The 21,869-nt window shown below is 43.9% G+C and overlaps 1 protein-coding gene and 3 long non-coding RNA genes across 4 annotated transcripts; 1 reads left to right on the top strand and 3 right to left on the bottom strand.

The window, feature by feature from the left end:
- Positions 1-10,201: 10,201 nt before the first annotated feature.
- Positions 10,202-10,551, bottom strand: LOC134202739 (uncharacterized). Its single transcript, XR_009977322.1, has 3 exons — positions 10,494-10,551; positions 10,347-10,433; positions 10,202-10,291 (listed from the first exon to the last, which is right to left on the bottom strand). It is a non-coding gene; the product is annotated as an uncharacterized LOC134202739 (long non-coding RNA).
- Positions 10,552-11,355: 804 nt separating this feature from the next.
- Positions 11,356-14,463, bottom strand: LOC134202737 (uncharacterized). Its single transcript, XM_062677738.1, has one exon. It carries the CDS (start codon positions 14,461-14,463, stop codon positions 11,356-11,358), a length of 3,108 nt encoding a protein of 1,035 aa, XP_062533722.1.
- A 2,745-nt stretch (positions 14,464-17,208) lies between these two features.
- LOC134202738 (uncharacterized) lies at positions 17,209-17,503 on the bottom strand. The gene is made up of 3 exons (XR_009977321.1): positions 17,446-17,503; positions 17,299-17,385; positions 17,209-17,243 (listed from the first exon to the last, which is right to left on the bottom strand). It is a non-coding gene; the product is annotated as an uncharacterized LOC134202738 (long non-coding RNA).
- A 667-nt stretch (positions 17,504-18,170) lies between these two features.
- LOC134202740 (uncharacterized) lies at positions 18,171-19,412 on the top strand. The gene is made up of 3 exons (XR_009977323.1): positions 18,171-18,553; positions 18,614-18,679; positions 18,737-19,412. It is a non-coding gene; the product is annotated as an uncharacterized LOC134202740 (long non-coding RNA).
- Positions 19,413-21,869: the final 2,457 nt, after the last annotated feature.

The raw sequence follows: 21,869 nt of genomic DNA, 5'->3' as shown, positions 1-21,869 counted from the left end.
GGAGGAATGTAAACAGCGCAAATATGAAGGAGGTGATCTTGCAGGACGATGGTCACCCAGATCTGCTCCAAGCGTTCCCATTCAGAATTTTCGATGACTCTAGCCTTCAAACCACATCTTACTGCGATTAAAACACCACCACCGGAAGACTTTCTGCTGTTTCGTGAACTACGATCGCAGCGGTGTACCTCGTAACCAGAATCGAATACTTGATTAGAGAGTGTGCGACTATCGAGCCAGGTTTCCGTTAACACGATCACGTCATAACATTGGGCCGAAGTGGCCAGGTGGTAATCCAGGACATTGGAATTGATGCCGCCTGCATTTTGGTAATAAATTTGAAGGTTATTGGACATCACGTCAATGGGTTTCGACATAACAACAGTCTGGGTGAGGTCGTGCAGCAACGTATGGTGGCGATCGCGGCACGTTCGACAGGAAAATTTAGACGTACACGGAACGTTTGATTTGCTATCGGATGTTTTTTTGTTCGGGTTGAGCCACTGCGTCCATTTCATTGAACTTTTTAATATACCCGTGTTATTTGTTTAGTGCATGTCTCTCTGCTCCATTTCTATTGAGAAGACAAGAAGTAGTCGTTTTTTAGTCAGATTTTTCTAAAACCTAATGTGTGGCCTCTTTAGATTGAGGTACCGCTATTTATACCCTTCGAAAAATGGCTTACACCAACTCTCAAAGGCGCGCCCCTCAATCAGTTTCGGCTCAACAATAAGCGGGATAATACTGATTTTGACCATGCATTGGTACTGAAGTTCAAACATATTTTTGCTTCTTCTTATGAGTTCCGAATTCGTTTTTGTATAGAGATCTGATTTCATTGCGTTTGGCATTTTCGAATCTCACCTTTACACAGAGCTCTAATCAGTCAGAGGGTTCAGCAGATCCACCAAATTCGTATCCGCTTCTTTCCTAAATAATCAGCGCTCTGGAGCTTGGAGATTTATGTCGTCGGCTTCAAAAACCAGCCTAAGGTTGAGTTACGTTTTTATAATTTACTCCATTGACTCCATCCAAAACTGCGCAAAAATGGGAACTAGAGCACGTTGTGGTAGATCTTACTCCGTAATGCACCACAAAAAGTGTCTACCCAGCATTACAGACAGTGATGGGTTGGGTTCATTTAGCTTGACGAGGGCCTTCATATGGCGGTTGTGCAGGTCCTTGATGAATTGATCGCCGGTAGGTCACAGATGCTACGGAGAAGCTGTACCATGAGAAAGCGACGATTTCAGCAGGGCACCGCACCGTAGTTATTGGCTTCAATGTCTACGGTCTCGAACGGTTTACGTGCTTCTCTTTCGAAGTACTGGATCAGGTCCGGCAGCTTGGCAACAGTTGGAATGGCGGCGTTCGAGTGCACCATTGACGTGAAGATGTCCCAAAAGGATAGCCACTTTAAGAAATCCTCAAGGAACTTGGGAAGATAAATTTGCACTCTTTGGTTGTGATCCTGCGTATCAGCCTTTTCCACACTACGTTCAAGTCGGTTAGCTTTTTATCACGCATTTTGCCCGGCATTGTTGCATTGATGCGCGGACGATTTACGTGGATTACGTCGTGAACTTTGCCTCTTCTGCTTATACCCAAGCCACGCTCAGCTACAAAGCTTGTTCAGTGTCGATTTTCAGATACAAAATTGAACGGTGGCTATAGGGCACTGCATGGACTGCTTTGTCTCTTTCGCATTACAAAGAAATTAGTAAACAACAAGGCGACTAAATGTCAAATTGCGTGAAGAACGAAAGAGAAAGAGATTCTGCACTATTCGATGGTCGCACAATTGGAATCTGGCGCGCATGAGGCTTCCACACTTAGATCGGCGCAATTTTCAAGTCACTATGGCGCACTTTAAGGTCACTCCTGATGGAATCCAAGATTAAAAGTGCTCGCGTTTTCGGGGGCACACCACTCGATTCAGAGGCGGCGCACAACTGTCATTTTTGTTGATTTAGCTTTGCTGCGTCGCAGCATGCGTGAAATAATAAAAATGACAGTTGTGCGTTGCTTCCGTATCGAGTGGTGTGCCCCCGAAAACGCGAGAACTTTTAATCTTGGATTCCGTCAGGAGTGACCTTAAGGGCTTCTGTGCCGACTTTCAGTGGTCACTTGGTTCTAGCATTTCACTTGATATCTTCTGATAGGGCTATCCTTTGATACGGCTCGAAGGACCAATGTTACGGCCAGATGGCTGTACTTGCTGTACCGAACAATCAGCGGAATCACTGTGTGATAAACCTTAGAATACTGTAGCCGGTTCTATCTTCACTTTTTCACTTAAACACAAGTTTAGCACAGTATTATAGCACGTATCACGCTTTAGTTAGGTCGACAATAATCGAACTATGTTCTGCTTTCCCACTTTATAAGCACTTTCAGACTTAAAGATTTCGTGCTTTGTATACGGATACGCATATGGAAAGACTTTATTAGCATGCTTCGACGACAGGTTGTTCTGAACTTGCTCCCGTCAAAATACTGAACAAACAGCCGTGATGTTTTTTCCTAAATTTCTTTATGGGATTATCTGCTAGGAAACAACCTATATTTGATATTTCTAACTATAGGTGAGTAAACATTGAGCTTACAAGCTGCTGTTTTTTTCAAAATGGAAATCCGATGAAGGAACGAAAACGGAGAATTGCCAGAGAGTTCTATGGTAACAACGCCATATTGATCGGAGACTTTCAGTTTTGAGCTGCAGTTTTTAAGTTCAATTTGAGTTCGTGAAATAAAAAGTACACATACGCTGACAAGAAGATGACATTTAAGGACTACAGGACCATGCTGTAGATTTTCTAAAATGTGGCAGCTTAAGAGACAAACGGACTGCCATCAAGAAAATATCCATCGTCACCAGCGAAAACAATCTGTTAGCTTGCAGCTACCCAATCGACGTTTGTTTTTCTCGACCTTCGACCATTCCGTTGGTTGTTCAACCTTCCGGCCAACACCGTTCCGCCTTACCCGAAACTCGATTGACATGATTCTGGTCGTTCCTAGGAATTATACGGCCCATATCTAATTTATTTTCCCATCTGTTCTCCATATTTTTCCCAGACCGCAATGGAATACATTACCGACATATACGGCCTGAGTGTAGAGTACACATGAGTACCGGAGGAGATGCAGCTTTGCGGTGTGGAGCCAATGGCTGACGAACATGGTCGGGATGGAGCGGATGCGACGGCGAAAGGGGTGTGCCTCTCAGTACATTGTTGATTTAATTGCCCTTGCCCTCCTCCGTGGGTTTCCATAATGTTTATATCCTCAGCCGGCGGGCGGAAGGAGGCAATGACTGGAAACAATTTTATGAATTTATCCGTTTTGTAGCTGTACGGTTTGGAAATAAACTGTGCACACTCAATGTATCATACGGTTGGGATTTTAAAACAGCATATTGAAACACGAAGTTTGTTGGAGTTTGTTTTTTTTTTCTCGTACGTTAAACGAACTCCCATTAAAAGGGCAAAGCGTCATGATTAAAAGGTAACACCAAGGTAACACGTACTATTGAGACATCTGAAATTTGATGCAAAAATATTGAGAAAAAAACGCAAAATGATCCTAAAAGTGAAAACAAGTATAAAATGTTGCATATAGATCACATCACAATCTTCTAAAACACCCCTTATCTCTTTGAAGTGATTTTTACCTTGGGCCACAAAGTTGCTCTCTAAATGCGTAATTTTCCGTGCTGAACCAAACTACGTGACAAACATAATAGTATCGAAAGGTTTTTTTAACTAATTTTATTTGCTAATTATCTAATACATGCATTCATCTCTTAGACTAGGTGTTCCGTGTTTTCTTAACACTATCATCCTTATTTGCTATGTTATATTTTTAGTTATTATTAATACATTTCAATTGCCTCTGGCAGTTAGATTTTTTCCTCTGGTTGAATTGAACCATGTAGGAATTACAATGTTTTCAACTTAAACTAATCTTAACCTATTTTATACTAAGGGTACAAGGAGTTAATCGTTGCAATAGAAGATTGCAACGATTTTTGTCTAAAATTGGAAATTATTTTGATGGACATTTGTTGCAATGTCTCAATATTAGAAATTCTATGAAGTTCATTGGTACTATACCACGGAGGCAACTTCAGAATCATTTTCAGAATTTTATTTTGAATCCTCTGAAGTGCCTTCTTTCTGGTATTGCAGCAACTAGTCCATATTGGCACAGCATACAACATGGCAGGTCTAAAAATTTGTTTGTAAATCAAAAGTTTGTTCTTAAGACAAAGTTTTGATTTTCTGTTTATAAGTGGATATAGACACTTAATATATTTGTTACATTTGGCTTGAAGACCTTCAATGTGATTTTTAAAAGTTAATTTTTGATCTAGCAGAAGTCCTAAATATTTAGCTTCGCTAGACCCATTAATTGGAACCCCATTCATAGTGACAATATGTCTCCTAGAAGGTTTCAAATAAGAAGCTCTCGGCTTATGTGGGAAAATTATAAGCTGAGTTTTGGAAGCATTCGGGGAAATTTTCCATTTTGCAAGTAAGTGGAGAAAAATATCCAAACTTTTTTGCAATCTACTACAATGACACGAAGGCTTCGCCCTTTGGCTGAGAGACCTGTGTCATCTGCAAACAAAGATTTTGACACCCTGGTGGTAAATCAGGTAAGTCAGAAGTAAAATGTTATACAAAATGGGCCCCAGTATGCTGCCTTGGGGACACTAGCCCTTACAGGTAATCTATCAGATTTAGAATTCTGATAGTTTACCTGCAGTGAGCGATCTGATAAATAATTTTGGATCAGTTTAATAATGTACAGAGGAAAATTTAAATTCATCAATTTTACAATCAAACCTTTCATGCCACACACACTGTCAAATGCTTTCTCTATATCAAGAAGAGCAACTCCAGTCGAATATCCTTCAGATTTGTTGAGCCGAATTAAGTTCGTAACTCTTAATAACTGATGAGTGGTTGAATGCCCATGGCGAAAACCAAATTGCTCATCAGCAAAAATAGAATTGTCATTAATATGAACCATCATTCTATTTAAAATAATCTTTTCAAACAGTTTGCTTATTGAAGAAAGCAAACTGATTGGGCGATAACTAGAAGCCTCAGCTGGATTTTTGTCCGGCTTCAAAATAGGAACAACTTTGGCGTTTTTCCATTTATCTGGGAAGTATGCCAATTGAAAACATTATCTTGGTTGAGAATGTCTTCGAAGCTTCGTGTAACCTGATCTTCAATTGGAGTAGTGAGACCTAGACTAAAATTATGGGCACTCTCGAACCGCTGAGCAAGTTTTTGAGCCTTTTCGCCATTTGTTAATAAAATTTTATTTCCCTCTTTAAGCGCTGGAATTGGCTTTTGAGGTTTTTTAAGAATTTTCGTCAATTTCCAAAAGGGTTTCGAACTGGGATCCAACTTCGAGACATTATTCTCAAAGTTAGTATTTCTCAGAATAGCGAAACGTTTATTTTATTATTTCATTTTGCAAATCTCGCCAAATAACTTTCAACGCGGGATCGCGAGTTCTTTGGTATTGCCTTCGCCTCACATTTTTAAGACAGATCAGTAGCTGAAGATCGTCGTCAATAATAATGGAGTTGAATTTAATTTCACATTTAGGAATTGCAATGCCTCTGGCTTCGACAATTAAATTTGTCAAAGATACGAGAGCATTATCAATATCACTTTTGGTATCGAGAGGAATATCAACATCAAAATTCCTATCGATAAACGTTTTATATAAATCCCAATCAGCTCTATGATAATTAAAAGTAGAGCTGATTGGATTATAAATGGCTTCTTGTGAGATTTCAAATGTCACAGGAAGGTGATCAGAGTCAAAGTCAGCATCAGTTACCAATTGAGCACACAGCTAACTTGAATCCGTTAAAACCAAATCAATTGTCGAAGGATTTCGAGTGGATGAAAAACAAGTTGGGTCATTGGGATATTAAATAGTATAATATCCCGCAGAACAATCTTCAAATAAAATTTTGCCGTTAGAATTGCTTTGCGCATTATTCCATGAACGGTGTTTGGCATTGAAGTCACCAATTACGAAGAATTTTGATTTGTTGCGAGTCAGAATTTGAAGATCAGCTTTTAACAAATTCTTTTGCTGCCCATTGCATTGAAAAGGCAAGTAGGCTGCAATAAAAGAGAATTGTCCAAAATTTGTTTCAACAGAAACTCTCAAGGTTTCGAAAACTTTGGTTTCAAACGAAGAATATAATTTATGTTTTATACGTCTATTAATGACAATGGCGACCCCACCACAGGCGCTGTCAAGACGATCATTTCGGTAAATAAAATAATTTGGATCTCTTTTGATGAAAAGACCAGGTTTTAAATATGTTTCAGTTATAATGGCAATGTGCACATTATGAACTGATAGGAAGTTGATTATCTTTCTTATCCTTTAAAGAGCGGGCATTCCAATTTAAGGGCTGCGAAATGGTGAGTTGACATCCGGGAAGGGGCGCCTAACATAGCTCTGGTCCTCACAAGTTCCAATACAGGAACTTTCGATAATCCGTGACGTCACATAACATGTAAAAGCACAGAGCACATGAGAGTAGAAGATAGGATAGAGAAAACCGCACACAAGCTAGAGATAGGCAATAGAACGAACACCAACACATAAACCAATGCGATCTAACCCCCCCATGAGCATGTGTATCTTCAGTAATGTAAGCAAATAAACTGTTCCATTCATGTGAATAAAGCTTTGATTATGCCGTCCCTAGCTATTAATTAATTGCGTTTAACGTCATTCCGGTCTGTTGTAGTTTTCGGTTTCGTCCTCTATGTGTTGAGTTTGACTGAGTATGTTGTTTTGCTTCCAACTTTGTGGGAGACGAATAGACGAACCGAGAGAGTCGACCGATGATGATAGGCGCACTCACACTTAGAGTGTATTAGATGTGGTGGGCTCTCACCGTCTCTCTGAGTGGCATCGTGGCTGTAAAGCATGCTGCGATAATTAGGGTGATACCGTTTGGCAAGATTTAGTTCGTAGCCAGTTGGAACGATCCGTAAATCCTATCTGGAAAATAAATGGACTCGCCCTTTGGGAGTCTCATCCGGGCAAATTAACTTGGGCCGTGGTCTCCTTAATGGAGTGGCGCTTAAGCCACGTGCTTTTAAGGACGGATCGCTCCTTGCCGGCTACAAAATGGCGCCCAACTGCAGGTTTTCGGTAATTGATTGATGAATTTTTGATGAATTTCTTAATGTAAAATATGTTTCTAGATTTATGTTAGTTTTATGGAATATTTTTTAGGTCATTGCGTTAAGTTTTCGGTATGTAGATATTATTTCTGCCGATATTGATAGTTTGTGGAAAGTCTTTGAGTGTTATTATGTTTTGTTGAATATTTGGGAATTTTGAGGAAGATATAAAGTTTGGGAAAGTATTGAGTTGATGCAGTGTGGAAATTGTAAAGTTTGTGGATACGTATTTATGGTTCGTCAGCTTTGGCATTTGTTACGGAAATACGGAAATTTTGGGATATTGTTTGATAGTATGGAACGTGTAGTTATTGTAGTATTGCGTATTAAGTCGTTTTGTTGTGGTTCGGTGTAGAGTATAGAATGAAAATGACGGAAACAGAAACAGGGTATGAAATGGAAGAAGAAGACGAGCAGAGTAAAGAAAGGGTTAGGGTTCTGGAGGCCAAAGTTGCTGAACTTAAATTCCAGATACAAGTTGTAGAGAGATGGAGAAGATTAAATCTATACGAGGAAAAATTGCCAGCGTGTTGGTATTGCGAGAGTTTCGATCACGTTATTAGAGATTGTATTGGATGGTTGCGTAGAATGGAAAACGAAAAGAAAGACGAAGAAGCGAAGAAAAAGAAAAACGAATTAGAGGAGGTTACAGAAAAGTTAGTACACCAGAAACAGGAACAGGGAAAGGACCAGGTTCATTTGGCTTGGCAGCTGGGAACTAATTCGATGAATTCTACTATTGCGTCTCCGTATCAGGGTTCCACCCAGCTCGAGATTCCAGGAAAAGAAAAAGATAGCGAGGAAGTTAAAATTTCTGTTGGAACCGATAAGAAATTATCGATTCCAGACGGTGTGGACAACATTGAGGGTGAAGACCCAAAGTATGCTGGGCACCCTAGGGAAATTAAGGCGACCTACAAGTCTGGTAGGACCTTTAGAAAGAAAGCAAAATCGCTCAGCACAATAAGGAACCGAGAGAAAGGGAGGAGAAGGAAGGACATAAATAAAAAGAAAAAGGAAGTCAGAATAAGGCGGATAGAAACTACGTGGAATGTTGATGATGGATGGCTGAGGGAATGGGCAGTAACTTTTGAGAGATGGAGGATATGGATTTTGAAAATCTTATCCATCAGGAGTCTCCAACTCTCTTCTTAGTATTTTCCGTATTCAGCTATGTACCTGTCTCAGGCAGCGAAAACGAGCCAGTGCTAGCCCTGGTCTCACAAAATTAAAGTAACCCTCTCCAGCTATGATGCTCTTGGGTGGTACCCAAGAGTTACTATTACTCCGTTGAAGCTGTGCTCCGGATAACAAAATATGATTCACCATTGCAAAGTCTAGCGCTGACCTTCGGGTCAGTCGCAGCCCCTACAAAACCTTTTACTTACTAGGGGCATCCTTGGACTGCCATTCAGTCCAAGAAGAGGCTTTGCAATGTGCTGGAGAAAGAATTGGTTATTCAAGAAAAGAATTGTCTAAGAAGTTGTTGTAGTTTTCGTGTTCCCCTCGACTGGAAGTAAGAGAGAGCCCTGGGATAGTTCCCGGGCGATGACCTTATAAACAGAAGCTCAGAGCCGTAGCGTGATGACGAGCAGTACCCATAAGGGAAAGTTTAAATCGTGAGTCTGACAATGGGGAAAAGCAGACGTTGATCGAACAAAAAGACTCAGAAGTTTTCTGTAAAGAAAAACGATGTTGAGCAACCCGAGTTAATCGAGCGAAAACACAACATCTTCGAAACGTAAACAATCCTGTTCTAGGAAACCAAAACGTACTGCTCAAAAGTGGGAGGGATAAGGTCAATTCATAAATATTTTTCTAAATAATGCTGGAATTGGACAAATCGAGTTTTTTTTTCCGCATTTTTGTAAATAAAGTTAGTAGGTAGTTCACAAAGGTAGTTTAAGTCTATGTTAGTACTTAAAATTAGTCTTTTTATTTGACAAATGCAATGTATTATAGAAGTTTTTGTGGTCTGTGTAGTTTTCGAACCGATTGTTCGAAATCGCCCCGCAGTATGAAGTCGTCCATCTTTCCGTCCTGTAGTACCTAAAACAAAACAAATTATTAGTATTCATTCACACTCTTACCTAGCGATTGGAAAGACACTTCTCTGTTTTTCGACTCTCTAAAGCTGCCTCATCCAGCCGTTGAGGTGGTCTTCAAAGGAAGGTCGACAAAAATACCCTCACAAAACATCCGTCGTTGATGTTTCTTGTATCCGTCGTAGTCAAACTGCATCACAGAGAAAAAGGGAAAGTATAGTTACTTACGCTTTAAAGAACTACATTCAGTCAGTTTCTGCATACTGAACAAATTTTCCGTCCGTAACATTAAGAAAATTTACCTAAAACGTCCACGAAACTGCCGTTTTTCACTGCACTTTTCAATGTTTATTTTTGTTTTGACGTTTCTCTTAGTGGGTGAGTGTATCAGTGTATGAGTGTCGTGAGTGTTTAGAGAGTTTCTCTCTGAGAGAAGTAATAGAGTGGTCCAGTTTCTTTTTCATTGAATAATATTTCTGCAGAGCTGGGGAAAAGCCTCGGCGTTTGAAATGTTATTAGAATGATTATTTGGGAGAATTTATGTTTCTTACGCATGTGTTAGCGAGAGCTAGAGTACTCTCTGGTGTGCTAATATGTGTGGTGAGTGTTTATGTGATTTATGTTTACGTCTCGCCCTACACAGATACGAGGACACCAGGTATCAGGCTTGGTAGTATCTGTTAGGCAAGGCAGTTTCGGTGAATTCAGAAGAGAAGCGCAAAACCAACGAAAAGGAATGGTGTAGTTTCGAATCTGAATGAACCCGTTTTGTTGAGGTAATTGTTCTCGATGTTTGTAGGGTTAAGAACGTCCGCCACAAGTAGATTCTCGTTCAGCAAATTACAACGCTTGATAGAGTTGGTTGTAACGTAGCTTTAGCTATAATTTTATTTTTGCATGTTAGTTATAGGGTAATTTCAATATTTAACTTCTTCTACTTACATAAATCTGTTTGCATGTATAGCTTTAAGGACAGTTCTACCGTACTATATGTGTTCCGTGTGTGTCCTGCATGATTATTTTAGGTTAGGTTAAGTTTTAACAATAGCTATAGTACACTTACTAATTGCATGGAATTCACACGATTTTATAGAGAACAAACCACTAATTTTAGTTAAGGATATTTAGCTCGTATTTAGCTCGTATTTAGCTGTAGGATGAATTCAATTTTTATAAAAGTTTCCTGAACAACAATATTTGATTAGTTCACCTTTCTGAAATGATACCGTTCGCTGCACGTTTCGTTTCAATAAACAGCAAGAAGCCGAATTAATAATAGACAGGTTACCTTCATCAACCTGTCATCCTCCGTCATCCTGACAGGTCTGTCAACGGGTCAACCTGCCGTATCGGTCGTCACATTAGCGTGACCAGCAGTGCTGCCAGTGTTAACATCCTCTCCCCCGTAATACTGGCCACCAGGTCCAGTCTTACCAACTTCAACCACCTCAAGTACCGCTAGTCTAGCCACTGGCCTACGCACAAGACCCCTCGCAGTTTGAACCATAGCCTGCCTAATTCTCCCATCCGCCCCGGGAATCGCTTTAACCACCCTGCCTCTTATCCATTCGTTTCGTTTCCCGTCTCCAACTACCAGCACTAACTGACCCTCCGTTAAAGGTTTTGCTTCACCACACCACTTTGGCCTCTTAGTCAGTGTGGGAAGGTACTCCATGATCCATCTTCTCCAAAACACATCCAGCTGGTGCTGTACTTGATGCCATGACGACCGTATACCTTGCGCTGCATCGGTTGCCTCGACCACTGGTTGCCGAACGCCACACGAGTTTCCCAGCAAGAAATGGTTCGGTGTGAGTGCCTCGCCTCGTCCGACGTTAGTGGCAAATACGTTAGTGGTCGTGTATTAACGATAGCTTCGGCTTCCACCATGAATGTAATCAACGCTTCGTCATCCAGCTTGCGATGGTTGTTGTACGACGTCTCCACCGCCACTTTGATAGAGCGGACCATCCGCTCCCAGGCTCCACCCATGTGCGGAGTTCCAGGCGGATTGAATACCCAATTGGTAGTGGTCCCAGTGAAAGTTACGGCCAGGTCCTCAATTTGCTCCTTCAGTAGTCTAGCGGCTCTACAAAATTCGTGCCGTTGTCTGAATAGATCTCGGCAGGTGCACCTCGGCGGCAGATGAAGCGTCGAATACATTTGACGCACGAGTCCGTAGTGAGATTATGAGCCACCTCGATGTGCACTGCCCGTATTGTCAAACACGTGAAAACGGCTATCCAGCGTTTAGCGCTGCTTCTACCTACCTTCACCGTCAACGGTCCAAAAAAGTCCAGGCCAGTATACGTAAAGGGTCTGGCGAATGACGCCATCCTGGCTAACGGGAGCGGCGCCATGCGGGGAATCTGCGGTAAGCTCTTGTACACGCGACACCACTGGCACGCTTTGGCCACGCTGTTAATCGCCCTTCTAAGTCTCGGAACATAATACAGCTGACGAACTTCGTTCACGACAGTTTCGGTGTTACCGTGTCGGTACTTACGGTGATAATATTCCAGCAGCAAGGTAGTGAACTTGTGACTTCTAGGAAGGATTACTGGAAACTTCATCTCCTTTCCGACATTTGGAGCCTCCGCTATTCTACTATCCATTCGAATGATGCCTTGTTCGTCTAAGATTGGACATAGCTGATAGAGAGCGCTGCTTTTTCCCACATAGATTCGCTCATTTGGAGGTTTCGTCTGGTTGCTTTTCAAGATCACCATCTCATCTGGGAAGCATTGCCACTGTGTCTCGCGGATTAGTAGACTTTCTCCCTTTCGTAGCTCTTCTGAGGATAATGGACCTACGAATAACTCCTGTCTTGCTAGCTTCTTCTTGATGTTGCTTATGAATCGGTACACGTAGGCAATGGACCGTATAGCACGTTTCAGTTGAGAAAATCTATCTAGTTCCATCAAACCTCCAGTAGTTTGAACTGTCCCATGAACGAAGCATGGACGTAGCTCTTCTTCGGTAGGTGACGTCAACGTTCGTTGTACTGGCCACTCTGATTCCGCTAGTTGAAGGAACGCTGGTCCCTTGAACCAGGCACTGTTTGCTTTTAGGTCTGGGCCATTTCCCCACTTCGTGGCAATGTCGGCTGGATTTTCTTTGGAGGGAACCCAACGCCAGTCCTCGACATCGGTGGTCGTAATTAATTCTCCTATTCTGCAGGCTACAAATTGTTTATATCTGCGATGATTAGCTCGCAGCCAGGAAAGAACTGTTGCGGAGTCGCTCCAGAAGACTTTTCGTGTAACTTTCAGTGTGTGGTTTTCTTCGACGAACTGTGAGAGACGAGCACCGAGCACTGCGGCTAGCAGCTCCAAGCGAGGTATTGAAACAGTCTTTAGCGGGGCCACCTTTGTTTTCGCCGAGACAAGTGCACACTCGGGGAAACCGTCGGAGTTCGAAGTGCGAAAGTAGACTACTGCGCAATACGCAGATTCGCTGGCATCCACAAATATGTGCAGTTGGAGATTTCGGTACCGCTCTTTGGTAGCACCTGGGAAGTAGCAGCGAGGGATCTTAAGGCTTGCGACATCCTTGATCAGGTTTGTCCAATTTTTCCACCTTTGATGCAGACCGTCATTCACTTTTTCGTCCCATTGTATCCCTTCTCTCCATACTTCTTGCAGCAAGATTTTGCCATGTACCACGAAGAGGCTCAGTAGGCCGAGTGGGTCAAAGAGCGACATCAGACACTTCAACATCTGTCTTTTTGTAGGACGTTCATCGTCTCTTAACGAATTAGCGATTTCAGGTTTCATTTCAGTTGAGAAACTGAAGGCGTCTTCCTGCGTTAACCACAAGAGCCCGAGAACCCGATCATAGTTTGTTTGTTTGTCAGTAGTAAAAGCCTTATCTTGTTTGGATGAATCCATAGATACTCCCAAAGCAATCAAGAGGTCACTGCTGTTCGATAGCCAATTCCTCAGTTCGGAACCGGCTTGCTGGTGAACGAAACGCATTTGTTGGGAGATTTCGATAGCTTCGTGAATAGATTCATAGCTCTCTAGCGAATCGTCCACGTAGTGGTTGTTAAGAATGCCTTCGACCGCTCGGGGATACAATTCTTGGTAATCTTTGGCGTTTTTGTTTTTCACATATTGGGCTGCCGCTGGGGAGCAAGTTGAACCAAAGGTGGCTACATTCATGAAATACACCTCTGGTACGTCGGAAGGATCGTTGCGCCAAAGGAATCGTTGAGAGTGGCGGTCTTCTTTCCGTATGTAGATTTGATGGAACATTTCCTTTATATCTGAAGAAACTCCAACATTAAACTGACGAAAGCGCAATAGTACACCGGGAAGCGAGGTCAGCTGATCCGGACCTTTTAGCAGCACTGAATTTAGTGAGATACCATTGACTGCCGCTCTTGCATCCCATATCATGCGAACCTTTCCCGGTTTACGAGGGTTAACAACTGCTCCTAGCGGTAGATACCACACACGGCGCATGTCGCCGTTAGCTAGTTCTTCTTTGGTTGCGCGATGGGCATAGCCTTTCTGTTGGTAGTCTTCCAGTTGTTGTTGTAATGCTTGCTTCAGTTCTGGATTCCGGTTCATACGTCTTTCCAGGCACTCAAGCCGCCGCAGAGCCATGTTATAGCTTTCGGGGAGCTCTATGTGGTCGAATTTCCACAGAAGGCCGGTCTCGAAGTGGTCGCCTACCCGGACAGTTGACTCCTCTAGTATTCGTTGTGCACGCTTCTCTTCATCCGACACAAGTGGTGCTAGTGGTTTCGTTCCAACTTCGTCCGTGGTGAAGAAATCTTTGACGAGATCGTGCAGCGTTTGATCGGCGACACACCCACAGGCATGGTAGTTGATCGACGCCATCTGACTGTAGTCCGCTGAACCACCATATATGCACCAACCTAATCTTGTTTTCACAGCCACTGGTTCGCGTTTAATTCCTTCTCGCGTCTTCAATGGGACCATCAACTCCAGGTTGTTAACTCCGATCAGCAGTTTTGGAACTGCTTTGGTGTAGCTCGCCACCGGCAGTCCCTTGAGATGGCCGTACTGCTTCGACAACTGATCGTACGAAAGTGTTTGCGTAGGTAATGAAAGCTCCTTAACGGTTTGAACTTCTTCCAGTGAATACTTTCTCCCATCAGTCGACGAAACGATTAACGACAACTGCTTCGAATCATTCTCCGTTCTAGTCATATTCCCCGTCCACAGCAAACATAGTGGCGCCTTAACACCATTAACACCAAGTTTCTTCGCCAGGCTATCCTCAATAAGTGTCAAGGACGACCCATCGTCGAGAAAGGCGAAGGTATTCACTTTCCTTTTGGTCCATGCAAGGTAACCGGCACAATCCTAAAGAGCAGGGACTGTTTCACTTGTCGGTGAGTCTGGTTCTCCGCAATGTTCATCACTGATGGTGTCTTCACAACCGAAATGCCGCGCGACGAGTGTAGCAGTGGATGATGGCGAAAATCGCAACCGTTTGTACCGCAGGTGCTGGTTTTCTACAACTTCTTCTGCCGTGAGAATTCAAACAATTTCTGCAAAGTGCACTGGATTGTACAAACTTCCAACGTCCATCCACCGAGAGAGATTTGAACGCTTGGCATTCCTGGATACGATGACCAATTTTCTTGCAAGCCAGACACGCCTTGGCTTCCACCGCGTTGATTTCGGCTCTGATTTTAGGTTCACTGTGGTGCGCAATGATATTTCCTCTTGCCCTAGAATTGTTCTTCGTTGGAGCACTCGGTCTTACACTGCTGCTGGCGTACACGGTCACTTTGCTCACTGCTTTCACTACACTGGACATAAAACTTCCAAACGTTTTTAGATTCACTTCCGAAAATCCCTGGAGATATGAGCCCCATTCCATTTGTAGATGTGGTGGTAGTTTAGCAACGAGTTCCGCGAGGAGGGTAGGGTTTGACAGATGGACGGATTGACCAGCAACTTCTAAATGGTCACAGAGACTTTGTATAGACATTCCAAAATCAATAATGGTTTGGAATCTATCCACTTTCGGTGAAGGGGCTGATCGTACCTTTTCTAGAAGCGCTGAGATTAGCAACTCAGGCCTCCCATACAACAAATGCAGAGTTTCTATGATGTGTGGTACAGATTCAGGCAAAAGCAAACGGCTTTGAACAGCTTCGTATGCTGCGCCTTTCAAACTACGCTGAAGGCGACAAAGGTTTTCGGCGCTAGAGTACCCACAAGCGAGTGTAGTGTTCATAAAACTGTTTATGAATACTGGCCAATCAGCCGGATTGCCAGAAAAGGGGGTAAATCACGCGGCATAACTTGCCTGGCGGCTAACTGCGAGGGGAGGGGCAAAGGTGGCTATGTTTGCATTAAGCAATGGTGATTGCGTGGGCGATAAGGCAATACTACCAAATTGCTTCATTAGATGTTGGATATTGGCATCGTTATTATTTTGCGGTACATGTAGAGGATTATTATCTGGCCTACCTGATGGTCCGGAGGGAGGGAAGGGGTAAGAGGCTGGTACAAACCCCGATGCTGGCACAGACCAGTTTGACGCCACCGGTTGATGCATGGGTAGTGGCTGAGGATTTGTTGATGTGCGTCCAGGTAGCGACGCAGCCGACACTACGTGTGGTCGTGACAGTCCTGTGGCGGTATGTGTAGGCGTTTGCAATTGCGATACCTGTACAAACCGCGGAGGCACTATAGATGCGTGTTCAGGTGCGGAAGGTGGAGGTGGCGCCATTGAAGGTCCAGGTGCCGACGGCGGTGCTGCTACCGATGAAGTTCTCCTTGCCGGCGCGGAGGCTGTCATTGATGCTGGATGATGTTGCGATGAAGCAGCCCATACTTCTGGTGGTTGAGGTAATGATGATGATTGCGGTGGAAGTACTACTTCAGAACCGCCTACCAATGAATCAGACTGTGTTTGAGTTGGAGTGGATTGAGCTAATGGCACTGTACCGGTGATCTTATTAAAACCACGGATTCGACAACATTTTGTTTCGAACCTGTTTTAGAATCTGCTACCATCGTTTTGACTGTAGTCAATTTTGGGTAGGCAGAGCAGAATGTTTCAGAGGACTCCGCAGGTTGACGTCTGAACACTGAACCGAAGTTTGGACTCCGACGATAGTTGGCGTAGCGATAGATGGACCGATCTGATGGGAGGATGCTGGTGGCAAGAAGATGGGATGTTCATCCGCGATTATTGGAGCGTGCGGGGCTCCTGTTTGCTCTGCACAGCTGTTAACCCATTGAACAACCTTATCGATTTTAGACCGCTTACTCAATCGGCTGCCTTTACTACGAACACTTTTGTTTTCTTCTTCCAACTCCAACTGAGATTCAAGTAGCTTATATTTGTCTTCGATGAATTTCTTCTGCATTGCTTGGAGCTCTTCCAGCTTCTCAAGCTGTAGATTCAATCTGGCTGAGTTTCCTGATTTTACGGAGTTGTGAGACGCATGTGATTTAGACGCTATGCTAGCTATTTCGTCCACCTGACAGTTTCCACATGACCAGGCACGGTTGTCGATCGAATCGGAAACCCCAGCACACGTGAAGTGCCACCAGGTTTGGCAAATATCACACTGCACCATACTTTCCTCGCCGTTTAGGCGATCGCACTTTACGCAATCTGACCGTAGTTCGTCGAGCGTGTGTGCGTGTTGCAAAGCAAGATCTTCATGCATGTCCGGAACCGATTTACTTGTTTCCATGACCGACGAATTATTCGTAACTGCTGAAGATTTATCTAAAGTTTTGTTCTCGATGTTTGTAGGGTTAAGAACGTCCGCCACAAGTAGATTCTCGTTCAGCAAATTACAACGCTTGATAGAGTTGGTTGTAACGTAGCTTTAGCTATAATTTTATTTTGCATGTTAGTTATAGGGTAATTTCAATATTTAACTTCTACTTACATAAATCTGTTTGCACGTATAGCTTTAAGGACAGTTCTACCGTACTATATGTGTTCCGTGTGTGTCCTGCATGATTATTTTAGGTTAGGTTAAGTTTTAACAATAGCTATAGTACACTTACTAATTGCATGGAATTCACACGATTTTATAGAGAACAAACCACTAATTTTAGTTAAGGATATTTAGCTCGTATTTAGCTCGTATTTAGCTGTAGGATGAATTCAATTTTTATAAAAGTTTCCTGAACAACAATATTTGATTAGTTCACCTTTCTGAAATGATACCGTTCGCTGCACGTTTCGTTTCAATAAACAGCAAGAAGCCGAATTAATAATAGACAGGTTACCTTCATCAACCTGTCATCCTCCGTCATCCTGACAGGTCTGTCAACGGGTCAACCTGCCGTATCGGTCGTCACATTAGCGTGACCAGCAGTGCTGCCAGTGTTAACAGTAATGTTTATGTGCGGTCATATCGGTATGGGACAAGAAACCAACAGTGAGGTTTGGTGTTCGTCTCTCGGTGTGTACCTGTTATGTGTATGTTGTCATTGAGAATTGCGATGCTTTTCTTCAATGGTGTGTTGTTATGGTTTGGCTTCTACTGAGACTGAGAGGTGTCAGTAGTAATGCCGTTTAAGATTATGTTGTGATTTGAGAGTTTGTAAGTGTCTGTATACAAACCCGCTACGAGAACGTCAAACAACGTTGATCTTTCATTGGGATGACCTATGTTTTGTAAATATTTTGTAGATAATTTTTGTAAATTAAGTATAGTTGGATAATTTGTTTCGTTGAATTTTGATTATTTTTTCTTGGTAAATTTGTTAGGAACCCGGATGAATAGAATACTTTAAGTTTAAGCTCGAGTTAAGGGAATGTAAATATGATAAAATGAAAGTTTCTGTACAGTTTTCCACTACGAAAATTTGGTTTAACTCCTTAAACCAAATTTTCGTAAAATAGCCCTGGTGCAATGTAGCAGTCAGGAAAAGTGTAAATAATTTTGTATAAAGTTTATTATAATGAAGGTAGATTGTAAGCATTTCCGTCTTTCAATCGCCAATAAACTGTACATATTTGTCCCTTGACGTATGCAAACGGGCACTATCAATCAGCCAAGCTCTCCAAGGTCGAAGCCATTTGTTTTCTGGATAAGGTGGGAAAGGGATAGCAGCGCGACTATCTTGTCAAATTATCAATCGTGCCGATAAAGTCACGACTGTACACAAAGGGGTCGGGAAATGACGTACTTCCGGTTGTGTCCGAGTCCCACCTTCCTTAATCTGAGGATTCACAGACTCGATCATTTCGTCCGTGACTTTCCGTAAAGTTAGAGGTGTTCGCGTTTGTTAGTTAGTGTTTCGTTTGCCAAAAGTAGGTCCTATTAGTGACGTTAAATGTAATTGATTAATTAAATAATTGTTCGTTCAACAGTAGGTTAAAGTTAAGTGTGCGGTGTGAAATTGTGTGCGATAGTGGAAATCAAAGCCAAGATAGAAGGTAATCCATCGTGCTCTAATTGTGCTAGTTGTGCCTGTGCTTATTTGTTTCGTCTAGCCATATTGGCTTGGGCTTCTCACCCGCAGAATTTCCACGCACCCAAGCGCGATACCTGTTCCCCCAACGGACGGAAAATTCCCGACCACTGACTACCCGTCGGAAGTAGACTGGTCCGTCACCATACTGGTCTAAGGGAGCTCTGGGGACTTCCACGTGGACGAAGTCCACCAGCCGGTTAATCCAACCGCCGGCAAAGCAAGCAACCGCCATCGCTTCATTGAGCAGCGATCGCCAGGAGCATCGACCCTACCCCGTAGGTCATCGACTGTAGTAAGTCGCATCGAATCGGTGAGTCTCCAAGTTTATTTTTGCATGGAGTGCGGCGTCCGAGGAGGGCGCCGCGGAGGGATATTTTTTGCCAGTCTTAGACTGAGGACCCGTGAAAGTGCTATTAAAGCACAATCGAGGAATCGCGAGTTGGAGTGGAAAGCCCACCAACCGCTCGAGTCTGGCGTCATCAGTGAAAAGCGTGCGTGAGCCCATTTTCGCCAACACATAAATTCCCACCTAATACCCGGAGCGCAGAATGACGAGAAACTGAACTTTCGATAATCCGTGACGTCACATAACATGTAAAAGCACAGAGCACATGAGAGTAGAAGATAGGATAGAGAAAACCGCACACAAGCTAGAGATAGGCAATAGAACGAACACCAACACATAAACCAATGCGATCTCACCCCCCCCCCCCCCTGAGTATGTGTATCTTCAGTAATGTAAGCAAATAAACTGTTCCATTCATGTGAATAAAGCTTTGATTATGCCGTCCCTAGCTATTAATTAATTGCGTTTAACGTCATTCCGGTCTGTTGTAGTTTTCGGTTTCGTCCTCTATGTGTTGAGTTTGACTGAGTATGTTGTTTTGCTTCCAACTTTGTGGGAGACGAATAGACGAACCGAGAGAGTCGACCGATGATGATAGGCGCACTCACACTTAGAGTGTATTAGATGTGGTGGGCTCTCACCGTCTCTCTGAGTGGCATCGTGGCTGTAAAGCATGCTGCGATAATTAGGGTGATACCGTTTGGCAAGATTTAGTTCGTAGCCAGTTGGAACGATCCGTAAATCCTATCTAGAAAATAAATGGACTCGCCCTTTGGGGAGTCTCATCCGGGCAAATTAACTTGGGCCGTGGTCTCCTTAATGGAGTGGCGCTTAAGCCACGTGCTTTTAAGGACGGATCGCTCCTTGCCGGCTACACACGCTTCCACGGGTCTTCCGATGACAATTGACCGCCAGCTAAGGGTTGCGTACTTAGCTGGTAGTGCAGCCTGGGCACTGTTGTCCTTCTGACATCAGCTAGAGTGAGAGGGTGCGTACTATGGGGTCTGCCAAGGATGTGGTGGGGTTTGACAGCGGGCTTTGTTGAACTTATATAAAGAGCTGCATGTGTCCCCAAGCAGGCCCTATCAAAGCGACCGTGTGTCGCTCAAAGCGCACTAGCCTAGTCCTGGTGTTGGGTGGGACTTTAAACAAATTTGACCTGACTGATCGAGCGTCTGTTCACCAAGGAGGTGCGGCTCCAACAGCGTCTGTTCTGGCATCCAGCGGCTGAGTATGAAATGCTATTCCCGGAAGCTATACCTAAGATGGCAGCCCCATCCCGGTGGATAGGGAACCTTGGGCCAACAACCTACTGTTCCCGAAACATCAATTTGTTCGAGAATCCGATAATGAAAGAATACGGACTGATTTTACGGCGACGACTCTTAGCGCGAAACAACGGACACGAATAGGAACATGGAACGTTTTAACCCTAGCCCAGCAGGGTAAATTGGCACAACTTGCCAATGAGGCACGCCGCATGAAGCTTGAGATCCTGGGACTGAGTGAAGTCCGTTGGCCAAACTTTGGAGAACACAGAACGCCGTCGGGACAAGTTCTGCTATACTCTGGTTTACGAGGTGAACACGCTCCCCGGCATCGCGGAGTTGGCTTCCTGCTAAGCGCTCAGGCACACTCTGCGCTTATGAAGTGGGAACCTATAAGTGAAAGGATAATCGTTGCCAGATTTAGAACACGGGTCCGAAACCTTACTATAATCCAATGTTATGCGCCAACCGATGCTGCCGATCTGCAAGACAAAGAGAACTTCTACAGTCAACTCAATGCCGTCGTAGATAGAATTCCGAAGGGTGATATCAAGATCTGTTTGGGCGACTTCAATGCGAAGATCGGATCCGACAACTCGAACCATGAGCGCATTATGGGACGCCATGGTCTCGGAGAAATGAGCGAAAACGGAGAGCTGTTCGCAGAATTTTGTGGTAATAACGACATGGTGATCGGGGATCGCTCTTCCCTCATCGACCGGTTCACAAGGTCACGTGGGTCTCCCGTGACGGCTTTACAGAAAATCAAATCGACCACATCTGCATCAGCCGAAAATGGAAACGGAGCCTTCTTGATGTACGGAATAAACGTAGTGCCGATATCGCGTCTGATCATCACCTCCTCATCGGCGAAATACGCCTGCGCATTGCGCGGATTCGTCGGCAGGAGGAAAGAGTTGGACGACGATTCAACACACGCCGACTGGAAGATGCCACGGTGAAACGGTCCTTCGTTGAAGAACTGGAGACGCGTGCTGCAGATATTCCGGAAGGTGGCAGCGTGGAAGACCAATGGACCGCCATCAAGAATGCCTTCATCGCCACCAGCGAGAACAATCTGGGCGAACTACGCACCCAGAGAAAACAATGGATCACCGATGAGACCTGGAGGAAGATAGAGGAGCGAAGAGAAGCCAAAGCCGCGATAGAGCGATCGAAAACCAGAGGAGCCAAAGTCTTAGCCCGTCAACGATACACGGCTCTTGAGAAGGAAGTAAAACGCTCATGTCGACGGGACAAGCGAGCGTGGGCAGACTCTCTGGCCGACGAAGGAGAGAGAGCCGCCGCAACCGGGGACATTCGCCTCCTCTACGATATCTCACGACGCTTAAGCGGGGCGAAGATGAATGCAACGATGCCTGTGAAAGACGCAAATGATCAGTTATTAACCGACCCAACTGACCAGCTGAAACGCTGGTTCGAGCACTTCGGCATGATCTGCCTAGGATCCGACGTATAACTCGCGTCAATACCGAAGCTCCATCACTGCTAGAGATTCAAACAGCCATCCAAAGCAT

This window comes from Armigeres subalbatus, unplaced genomic scaffold (genome assembly GCF_024139115.2).
Source record: "Armigeres subalbatus isolate Guangzhou_Male unplaced genomic scaffold, GZ_Asu_2 Contig139, whole genome shotgun sequence".
NCBI lineage: Eukaryota > Metazoa > Arthropoda > Insecta > Diptera > Culicidae > Armigeres > Armigeres subalbatus.
Note: the sequence above shows the minus strand (reverse complement) of the source record. Positions and strands in the feature narration are given on the sequence as shown.